The 12,136-nt window shown below is 36.3% G+C and overlaps 1 protein-coding gene across 1 annotated transcript; it reads left to right on the top strand.

Moving 5' to 3' along the window:
• Positions 1-10,724: 10,724 nt before the first annotated feature.
• On the top strand, positions 10,725-11,560 carry LOC111917371 (non-specific lipid-transfer protein 8). Its single transcript, XM_023913063.3, has 2 exons — positions 10,725-11,142; positions 11,342-11,560. The coding sequence occupies exons 1-2, from the start codon at positions 10,790-10,792 to the stop codon at positions 11,349-11,351; spliced, it is 363 nt and encodes a 120-aa protein (XP_023768831.1). The 5' UTR covers positions 10,725-10,789; the 3' UTR covers positions 11,352-11,560.
• Positions 11,561-12,136: the final 576 nt, after the last annotated feature.

The raw sequence follows: 12,136 nt of genomic DNA, 5'->3' as shown, positions 1-12,136 counted from the left end.
AGAACGTAGAGAAGACAATGTTTCACACCTGTTATGGCGGATACGAATTTGTGGCGAAGCCTTTCGGGCTCACTAATGCACAAGCGACTATCATGGAGCTCATGAACCGGGTGTGTGATCCAATGATTGACCGCCCCCATGATATTTTTTATTGATGATATTATCTTCTACTTGAAGACAAATGAGGAGCACGAGATACATCTACGAGAAGTATTAGAGACGATGAGACGTGATACGCTTTATGAAAAGTTCTCCAAGTGTGAGTTCTGTTTACGGAAGGTCCATTTCTTGGGATATATTGTGAATTGGTAAGGGATTATGGTTTATCCGGCTATGCTTTCGGCTGTTATGCTGTGGGAATTACCAAAGACTCCCACTAAGGGTTGAAGTTTCCTTGGGCTAGCAAGATACTATCAGAGATCTACAGCTTTTAGCTGGAATGTGGAGTAGGACGAAACAATCGAGGAGCTGCATAGATGTCTGTGTTAGGATCCATTATTGACTTTATCGGTACGGATGGATTATATGGTGGTGTACTGTTATGTGTCCCATCATTGTTTAGGTGTCATAATCCTATGCGTCGAGGTAGCCTAAGCGTCACGAGGAGGATTATCCAACGTATGATTTGAAGTTGGACACTATGGTGTGTTACCTAAAGATCTGGAGACATTATCTTTATGGGGTGAAGTTTACCATATACATTGATCTTAAGAGTCTCAAATGCTTCATGGATCACTACAATCTAAACATGGGACATAGGAGATGGTTAGATGTCATAACAGACTACGACTGCAAGATACTTTAACATACCGGTGAACCGAACTTAGTTGCTGATGCTCTTAGCTATAAGCCGGCTAGTGAGCCGATACGGGAAATATTTTAGCGAATGTTGGTTGTTACTCCTTTTCTTGAGTTGATTGAAGGTGATCAATAAGTGGAAATTCTGGATGAAGATGCTAAGCATGAGAGAATTTTAGGCAAGATTCTTATATTCTCCCAAGATAGTAGGGGTGTGTTGACCTGTTATGGATGGGTGTGAGTTCCTTTCACAGGAAGGAACATGGAGATACCCAGGGGCAACATAAATGTATCATGACCTACAAGAGGATTATTGGTAGCCCTGCTTGAAGTGGGATGTTGCTAGATATGTAATGGAGTGTTTGTATTATTGTAAGGTCAAGGTCGAACACAAGAGACCGAAATGGTATGTTACAGTAAGGAATCTGAAATACCAGTTCGGAAGTGGGAGCATATCACAATGGATCTTACTACTAAGCTTCCAAAGACTCTGTAAGGATTCGATTCTATCTGGGCCATTGTTGATCGTTTGACCAAGAGTGTGCATTTTCTACATATTTTGGAGAGTTCATCAGTAGGGAAACTGACATATATTTATGTACGAGAGATTTTGGCGAGGCATGGGGTGTCACTTTCCATTTTATCAGACAGAAACAACCATTTTAGTTAAAAGTTTTAGGAGAGCTTGGTTCCCTTTTGCATTTCAATACAATATTCATCCCAGACTGACGGCCAGAGTGAGCGCACTATTAAGATGCTCGATAATATGCTTCGAGCTTGTGCTATTGATTATGGTGGTAATTGGGAAATGTATCTTCCATTAGTAGAATTCTCTTGAAAAAATAGCTTCCATTCTAATATTGGCATGCATCCATATGATCTATTGTATGGTAGGAAATCTAGGATGACCATTTGTATGGGGAAAGGTTGGTCAGTGGTTATTGGGGAGCACTTATACTTTGCTCAAGACGACTGTGATAATACAAATGGTGTGGGAACGGTTAGTGACTACACAGAGTCGATAGAAAATCTACACCTACAATATAAGATCGGATTTACAGTTTCATGTGAGAGACTATCTATTGTTGAAGGTTTCACCATAGAAAAGGGTGATCTGTTTCTGCAAGAAGCGAAAGTTGGGACCCAGGTAAATAGGCCCTTACAAGGTTATTGACATAGTGGGCAAGGTAGCATATCGATTGGAGCTGCCAGACGAGTTGAGATTGATCCATAATACCTTCCATATGTCTCTACTCTAAAAATGCGTGATGGATCAGTCAGAGTGAGTCCTCTTGGGGATATCTAGATTGACGAGAGAATCAACTATATGGAGAAGCCCCTGGTCATTCTTGATTGGAAGACAAACACTATACGGAAAAAAGTGATTGGTCTAGTAAAGTTGCAATGGCAGCATAGCAGGGCTCGAAGTGAACTTGGGAGCCAGAAGTGGAGAAACGGACATACTATCCTGAGTTGTTTGCTAGTACTGACTTTTAGGATGAAGTTTAATCAAAGCGAAGGAGAGTTGTAACACCCCAATTCTGGGTACCTAACTTTATTTAATTAAATTAATTATTTGTTTCCATTGTATTTTTCTTTGAAATAATAGAGATTTATTTTAGGTAAGAAAAACTTTTACCAATTTTGTAAGAAAAATGGCCTTGAGGGTAATTATGTCGTTATGGAAATATTTGAGGGATATTTATGCAGTTTTCATAATTTTTGGTTTGGGGTTTCCCACGGACGATTACATTGCTTCTTTAGCATCCCATAAGCTCATTCACCCCTCGTTAATTGTACATCAAATTTCATGTATAATTTGTCCGGGTTTAATTTCTTTTAATCCGTGTTTTTGGGATGTTGTCTTGGCTACGATGTGGTGATGGAATGACCATAACGTGGCATCTCCGTTCAAAAAATGCACATCCGCAAACTGCCGTGACGCGGCGGCTGGGATTTAAAACCCTAGATTCCTGGGATTAGTGCCTTATTTAAAGTCATTATCGTCTAAGGTTGCCTCATTTGGTAGCCTCCATCCTCTGAAATCAATCCCCACCCAGACCGTAGCCTCTTTTTGTATGTGTGTGAAGCCATTTTTGTGAAGATTGAAGAAAGAAGGAGTCCATCTTGTGGTTTATTAGTTTTGTTCTAGCTTAGATCCAACATCTTCATCACATTTCTGACCTTTTGAAGTAATAAAGTCTCAACCTTTCTTATTAGTTCTTTAGATCTTGTTCAAGGTCATTTTATGAGCTTTTTGGTCCCAATCTTCTTATCTCTGGAGTTTGAGTGAACGCCGGAGCATTTGAGTGCATTATTTGGCTTATAGACCTTGGTGTTGGTTGGAAATTGGTCTTCCATGAATTAGTTTGGTGTTCATGCATTTGGTACAACCATTAAGAGCTTAGTATTACAGATCTTGAGTTATTGATATGTCTTAATGGATAAAGTTAGAAACATTATCCATCAAGACCTTGAAGAGATTCAGGTATAAGCTGCGGAGCTCTTGGGATTAGGGGTTAAGAGTTTGATCCGTTAACTTGTCCCTATGCAGTTGCCATGACACGGTGATATGCTTTCCATGACTTGGTAGCTAGTTTGATCATGACTAATTTTTCATGAAGCTACCACGACGTGGCCAATGGATGGCTATGATGTGGACGTTAGGTGGCGTTGACTTTGACCGTTAACTTTTTAACATGGTTGACTTTTGTCGAATTTCTAGATTTAGAGTATAGACGAAGGGTTGCCTGTGGGTATTTTTATATGTGTGATGTAGCACCGGTTTCACGTCTATACAATCTGTGGTATATCCAGTTCATGTGTGAGGTGAGTCTTCTTACTATACTATGTATGTTGCTAGACTGTCTGTGTGACTTTAGCATGAAAGACAATGGGAGTACCATGGACCTTGTATGAAAGATGATGGAAGGACCATAACACTTGTATAAAATACCATGTGAGGACCATGACACCCATAAAAAAAGACTACGGGAGGAACATCACAACGAAGTCCGCATGAGGACTAAAGAAGTGGGTAACAATAAGATTGTGGGAGAAGTACAACATTCATACATTTTTATGGTATGTATGATATTTGGTATTTTGAAGAACTCACTAAGCTTTTTTCTTACGATTTTATGTTTATATATTCCAGGTACTTCTTGTTCCAAGGGGAAGGGAACGACTTGATCGCATTGCATCCACTATATATTTTTTCGCACTATGTGTTATGGATTTTATACTGATGTTTTGAGAATACTTCTCATTATCTGATTTCTTTATGGATGAACGAATGAATGAATTTTTGGTTGTTGAAAAATGAAAATTTGACGTAGAAATTTTGGGATGCTACATTAGCTCCCTTATTTGCTTAGCCCAAACTTTACATCGGCAAGGGTGTGTGTGTCGGATGTTCTAGACGAGAATAAAGAGAGAGCGGGAGACTTTGCGCGATCGAGACGGAGGAAATTGCAATTTGCTGTCGGCCCAAGGAGGGATAACAGGTTGGGAGGTCAAGCAAGAATGTGATATGGAGTGGGATTCAGTTATGAGAGGAAAATGATAAAACCTTTCTTCTTTTCTTTTTATTTTTTTCATTTTCATCCTACCCATGAACCGCCATGACTTTGGCCATAACTGTCATCCACCACCACTGGCCACTGTGTTAGGCTAGAAGTGGATGGTATAACCGCCATGACTTTGGCCTACTCTGCCCCTGTTTTATAAGCTCTCAAAGTTGAAATTTTGAGTCTAGTAGTCCCTAATTTTTCCTTGGCTTGATGTTAACTATACCTTCGATGAAATTGATCATTTTCACAAACTGGTCCAGAATTAGCTACATTGATATGGAATTTTGTAAAATCCGTAATACGTTGTAGAAAAATCGTATAGACATGTGCAAGTAGTACTTGGAAAGGTATTGACCTAAAATTTTTAAACATTAGTTCGGAATCTAGTTTGAATAGGTTTATAGGGGGAAAACAGGTATCGAACAGACTTTAGTTTTAGTATTAAAAGTTGAAAATAAACTGAGGAATATTTTAATGGAATGAAGGGTTAAGGAGTGATCATTAGCACCTCAAAAGACTTATATAGGAAAGAAGGAAGAATATTGATTCTCGGAGCTCGATAAATTGTTTGAGGTGATTCATGTGTGATTTGAGGTGAGTTGCTCACTACATGAAATTGATGTTTTATATGCTTGCCTTAGCTCATATGAGTATTAGGACATGTATGTTTAGTACTTGATCATATGGCTTGTATTGATTTTATATGACTTGTTTGGGTTGAAGTCAGAACGGCCAGACTGGCTAAATCCAAGACAATTAAGTCGATTCAGGATGACCGAAGGTCATCATACCGAGTCAGGGGGCGAATGCAGAGACGCCGAGTCCGTGGACCGAAGAACGTAATGTCAAGTCCTTATTGGGTGCTAGTTTCTTGATATGTTCTTAAACTTGCTTGTATTTTATGGAAGTGTTTGCTTATCTGATACATATGTTAAACTTATTACTTGATGGGATGATAGATGTACCTATATGGTAGGAATAAGATATATTACGTTGATGTGATGTTGTTTTGGAGTTCACTAAGCTTTATTCTTACCTTTCCCTTTAAAATAATTGCTTCAGGAGTTGCAAGTATGAGTAGGGGAAGGGCAAAGTCTGACTATACATGTGGCATGATCTGGAGATTTGATTCTTGTCATAAACATTTATTACTGGGTTTCTAATTCTGTTGTTGGTTTTATTTTGCAGTCTAAATAGATGTTTTTTCTGATGTTTTGGCACTTTAAACTTAATGGATTGGCTAAGTAAAAGACTATATGTAGTTTATTAGTAATTACATATGTTTTTAAAAGTTAGAATTTTTAGAAATTTTTTAGATATTACATTCAATGTAATAGAGATTCCAACTTCCATGTTAAAGGTGTTCATCGGGTGTAAAGGTGTCAAATTTGTTGTGTCTGCTTCTTGGGTGCAACCATAAAAGATGAGCTTTATTTAAGGCTCTTCGAACTCTCTCCACCTAAATCTCTTCAAGGATTTAAATAAATACAAGTGTATATTTTTTCTTGATTCTTCCTAATGTTTTATTTGCTATAGAACAAGGATTAGTCTTTTGGTTTATGGGGTTAATTTTATGTTGCTTCCGATGTGCTTGTTTGTGGATATCTGACTGTTAACATGCAATGCTATCTTTGTGTTTTACTAAGAGTTTTGTAAGACGATCCGATAAAGTTGCAGGTAAGGTGGAAGCTATCCAAATTCCTTGAGTCGGGTAGGCAGGGTTGATGATATTGGTATATGAATCTTTCTGTTTCACTTCATGTTCTTATTCGAGATATGTCTTGTTTCTACTATATGCTTTACCAACAATATAAGAAGTGGTTCACTAATAATCGTTCCATTGTATAATTGTGTTCTCAATTTAAAAACCCATGTATGATGTACGCGACCACTTTAAAACTTCTGATCACACTGCGACCGAATATAATGTTATTTGGTAATATTTCTTGTATTATTATGAAAGTTGTTATTACGTGCTACAAGTTCTTTGCCATTGATCCTCTAATGGAAATGGTTAGGAATGTAACACCTGGCCTTTTATACTATGTTTTATAAAATATTTTTGTCGATTGGTCCCATTTTTTCATTTCATTTACAAATACATTTGTAAAAATATTATTTCGGGTATTACTACTAATACAAATAAGCCATAGTACCTGCAAGGTTGCTTACCACATGGAAGCTATGCTCAATTTCTATGCATTGGTTCTCTTTTATCTATCTCATCAACACTCTAAGTTGTATCTCAAAACCTGGAATACATGACATTCCAAACAAAATATGTAAAACAAAAATTATATGGTGAGCTACATTTAGATACAAAATCAATATTAAAGTCATTTGATAAAACTATAACTTCACATGCATTAATAAATAGAATGCAAAGCATCTTATGCATAACCTAACCAAATGTGATTCTTCACAGGCATTCCCGAGCCTCAACTACATGTCAAGTCTAGTATCCATAAGGGTTGCCCAAGATTGGGATGGTCAAATAAGTGATTTATAATTGTGACCATTGTCAGAATATATCGCAAAAGGCCCCGTAAAATTCACCCCGAATGGGATAGTCATATAAGTGACTCAAGACATTGACCTTTACCAGAGACTAACTCATCCACGAAAATCCCCGTAATTGTTACCCATACATACATCTACGTTTAGTCGACACTTTCTTAAGACTATGCAATTTGCTTTTATGATGCATGATCGCCATTGTTCTTTTACTGACTCAATCACACACAAATGTTTGGTGCTATGGTAATACATTTTCAATAAGAACATTGCATAGTAAAATATTCAAACATAATATAAGTATAATACAACTTTTATAAAACGTCCAATAGCTATACTTTAATACAGTGTCTAAGGCTGGACAGAGTGAAGCGAGAAAGGTATGCGACAGCCATTCCCGCTCGGAGGAACACCGTACCGGCGGCGCATGATAGGAGGCGGGAGGAGGAGGTGGGGGAGGGGTTCCCGCACTCTCTCTCTCTCTTCTTGTGATTGGCTAGAACTTTTTTTGAGTTTGTAGGTTCATCGATGAAGAAGGAAGAAGTTTATGGAAATGGCATATTTGGCCCCTATGTTTTGGTCTTACGACAAAATACACCCCAACTTTGAATTCTCTTCACAAAAATAGTTTTCAAAAATTACTAAATAAACACTATACTTTTATATTCCAATTATCATTAAAATTAGTTAATTTTATTTAAAAAAATCAAAAGAAACTGAGGGGAGTTTCCAGCACACTCCTTGGGTTTTGGTGAGGGAAAGAAAAAATGAGGAAAATGGTGTTGTGGTCCACAATAAGTGAGAGGAGTTTCCCACCCACACCCTATGGTTTAAGAAGATGTTTATAAGAATGACACACCGACACATATAATAACTTGTTGTTCTACAAATATAAAAAATTTTGAAAACTTCAAAAACAAAGAATCACAAGTTTAGGCTGCTCGGAGTGGAGGGAGCTCTACACGTGACTTGCTTACGTGGAGCCTCTCTCTATGCGTGAACATTGACCCCGACTTCGGTGGTTTGGTGGTGGCGTGGATACCAGGACAGACGAAGACGCGTAATGTTATTGGTTGCCTTTTATTTCGACCGGTGGGCATTAAATAAAAAAAAACTTTTTTTCTTTAATTTCAGTTCTCTCAATATATGCATCCATTTTTACATAAATTTTTTAAAACAAAAATACAAACTCTTTCAAATCAAACACACAAACTCAACAAAAAATGGATAGCGGTTCTGATGACGATTTGGTGTTGCATACACTATTGTCTGGGGCACAAGACGTGGTTCATGAGAGAGGCGAAACTTCACACCGCGATAAGAAACATAGAAAATGGATCAATCGGGATCAAGAGGCGGCAAATGAACTTTTGGTACATGATTATTTTTCCCTTGATAGTCTTTATGACCTATCAAAATTCGAAGAACATTTTCGTATTAGTAGAAATTTATTTTTACATATAGCTACAAAATTGGAACGTAATTATGAGTTTTTTCCAATTACGATGGGATGCTAGAAGTAAATGCGGTTTTACCACAATACAAAAATATATGGCCGCTCTTAAACAATTGACATATGGCATAACCGCAGACGCTTCAAATGAGTATTTGAAAATGTCTGAAAGGATGTGTCGAGAATGTATATATCATTTCTTTGAGTATGTTATAGAGCTTTACAGTGACATATACTGGCGACATCTGACTAAAAGTGATGTCGAACAGTTGTATGCCGCGCATCAAGCTAAATATGGTTTTCAATGGATGTTTGGTAGTATTATTTGTACACATTAGGAGTGGGCAAATTGTCCTAATGCATGGCGAGGTGATCATGGGGTCCCGACTGTTATATTAGAGGCGGTTGTATCACAAGACTTATAGTTTTGGCATGTATTCTTTGGTATGACAGGATCCAACAATGACCTTAATGTGCTTCAAGCGTCTCCATTATTTAACAATAGTTTGCACGGTAAAGCACCATACATGTCATACGTTTTGAATGGAAATGAATATAAGTATGAGTATTACCTAGCTGATGGGATATCCAGAGTATGCTACTTTTGTCAAATCATCTTCATTTCCAGCCGATGAAAAAAAAATTGTTCAAGTTAGCACAAGAGTCTACACGGAATGATGTGGAACGAGCATTTTGCCTTCTAAAACAAAAGTAGCACATAATCAAACCTCCAGCTCGAACATGGGATAGGGCAAAACTGACGACGGTGTTGACTGCTTTTGTTATTTTACATAACATGATAATAGGAAAAGAGACCACGACTATTTGTTCATATAGCGGGAACGATATACTTAATCCCCCTGTAGTAATACAAGTTGGCATCCCGGCATACTTCTCTAGAGTTTTGGAAATACAAAATCGTGAAACACATCATAATCTACGTCATTATTTGACCGAGCACATATGAGGAAGACAATCCCAAGGGGGAAATGGCGATGAAGACGAAGAGGATGACGATGAGGGCGATGAGGATGCAAACGATGACGACGAGGCGGATGAGGACGATGAGGATAATGATGACGATAAGTAGTATTTGTGTAGTGTTTTTGTGTTTTAAGTTTTTATGTTTTTTAATTAAGTAGCTTAATTTTTTATTTGTTATGTTTTATGTTTATTTTAGTAATTTAGGTTTTAAATTCTTATGTTTTTAATTAATGAAACTGGATTTTTTTTTTTTTTGTGATTTCAAAAAATTTATTTATGTTATAAATTATATTTTTTATTTAATATAACGTAACAAAAATTAATTAAATAAAATATATATTTACGTTATAAATTATGTTTTATATTTAATAAAATGTTACAAAAAATAAAAAACTAAAAATATTTATTTATGGTATAAATGATGTTTTTTTATTTAATATAATGTTAAAAAAAACATATTATTAGTGGTAACCATTTCGTGTCTTTAATGGGTTGGTGATGATGATGACGTGACACAGTATTTACACTATTTTTCGATGGATTGGTGGTAACCAGTCCTACGGCCCTAACAGTTAACCGGCCAAGATTCTTAAATTAACTTCATAGAATAACATATCATTTTTAAATTGACTTTAAAGAGCAAAAGAAACAAAAAACCAAAGATGCATATCAACAAACACAGATGCGTCTATGACTTGCGTCACTCGTTAATCGACGACTAAGAGAAAAGTAATAACACAAACGGTTTAGGAAGCTAGGCTCGACCGTTGGTAAACCCAAATTTCTTGAAATTAACTTCAAAGAATAAAAGAAACAATATACCGAAGATGCGTGTTTATCAACAAACCCAGATGCCTCTTTGACTCGTGTGACTCGTTAATTGTCGACCAAAGGAAAAATAATAAAACAAAGGATTTCGGAAACTAGTCTCGATCGTCGGTAAACTACAAAGGAGTGTAAAAGCCCATCTATTACCAGCTGATCCATTAATTAACTATTTTTTCGGACGTGCGCGGTGGCACACATCGTACGATCGTTTCCGGTTCCCAAATTGCCAGTTCTGTACTGGTTCTTTTTACATGCTTACCTCTGGGAATACGTTTAATTTTTAGGGAGCTCAATGTTTATTATGGTTGTATACATGCATGCAAACATGGATTTGTACTGTTGTACGTATATATGTACTTAGACAAAATTTACATGATCGACAAACTAACTTGTTCTTCATTACATTTTCATTATTTAACTATAAATCTGTTTGACTTTGTAAACACAAATAAGAAACCCAAAAGTTTAGAAAAACATTTCGATTTTACTTGCACTCAATCACTCACGTAAAATAATTATTTTTCACTAGTGCCCTACTTCAATTTCTCTTATAAAGATAACCAAAAATCAACTCAAAAAATCACTCACTTCACACGCTTTAAGTTTCAGCAAATCTACTCGCTTACCTTCAATCTACACCATGAAAGCTTCAACCAAAGTTGCCCCATTGATTGCAATCACGATTGGGTCAATGTTTCTCCTGTTCATATCTTCCTCCGATGCTGTGATTACTTGCAGTACAGTCATCCAGGATCTAGCACCTTGTGTGAGTTACCTCAGGAGTGGGAGTGGGATGCCTCCACCTGCATGTTGCTCGGGTGCTAAAGCTCTTGCGACAGCTGCTAGCACCACTGCTGACAAACAAGCGGCTTGTAAATGCCTCAAGTCGGCTTCGCAAAGCATAACCCCAAATCCAGGGCTCGCTAAATCACTTCCGGGAAACTGCGGCATTAGTTTGGGATTCACTATATCACCAAGCGTTGACTGCACAAAGTAAATTACTATACTCTCTTACCAAAGAACACATAACGTGTCTCGGTTGCATCATTGATCACGATTCACCTGCATGCATAACGCCCTTTATTAGATTGATGTGAATCTTTCATGTAGTCTTTGAGTACAAATGTCATTGGATTACTAGAAATATTCTTGAAGTTAGTTAGACTAATAAAATATTTGTATATATTTGCAGAATCAATTAAATTGTTGAAGCTACTCGGGCAGAGATCGATGGTTCTGGTTATACATTGAGCAGGAGTTGGTCGAGTCGTTCGTTAGAACTCGTAATGCATCTAGATTCTAGAGTTTACGAATGTTTAATTTATGATTTTAAGTATGTATAATAAATGTTGTTTGCCCAACTTATTTGGGGTTAACATGGAATGAGACTACATCATGATATTTTATATTATATTGATGTTTTGTTTGATGTTTTCTATACCTTAATGATATCTCTAATCCGGTTCAAATGAAATTCTTTTTGTGATCTTAGCTGAAAATTAATCTTTATTTGAAAATCCAATTTTGAGCTTAAATATTTTATGATGTCTACTAATGTTTTAATTTAATTTCCAAAATATAGTGATTTTGTTGTTAGTGTAGTTAAATATTTTTCTTAATTATTTTCAGAAAACTTATATTTCATATAAAATATCAATTGGCATATAATTTTATTTTTTTATTTCAATACAAAATAGCTTTCAACTTTGCCTTTCATAATATTTCTAGATTTTCTTTTATTTAGGAAATTTTACATTTAATACAAAATTGTATTAAAATTTTGGCATAGTGTAATAATTTTATATCTCATGCAAAATAGGTTTTTATTTGTTTAATATAAGCAAACCAGTTGATTGTATATGACAGCTAGCACATCAACTAGTATATTTTTCTTTTCCGAGTAACCACCTTAAATATTATTTTGCTAGATTGATGTTTACATGTAGCCAATTGCTACCTACAACAACTTTGTAAGCATAACTTACGT

The sequence above is a fragment of the Lactuca sativa genome, chromosome 1 (genome assembly GCF_002870075.4).
Source record: "Lactuca sativa cultivar Salinas chromosome 1, Lsat_Salinas_v11, whole genome shotgun sequence".
Classification (NCBI taxonomy): domain Eukaryota; kingdom Viridiplantae; phylum Streptophyta; class Magnoliopsida; order Asterales; family Asteraceae; genus Lactuca; species Lactuca sativa.
Note: the sequence above shows the minus strand (reverse complement) of the source record. Positions and strands in the feature narration are given on the sequence as shown.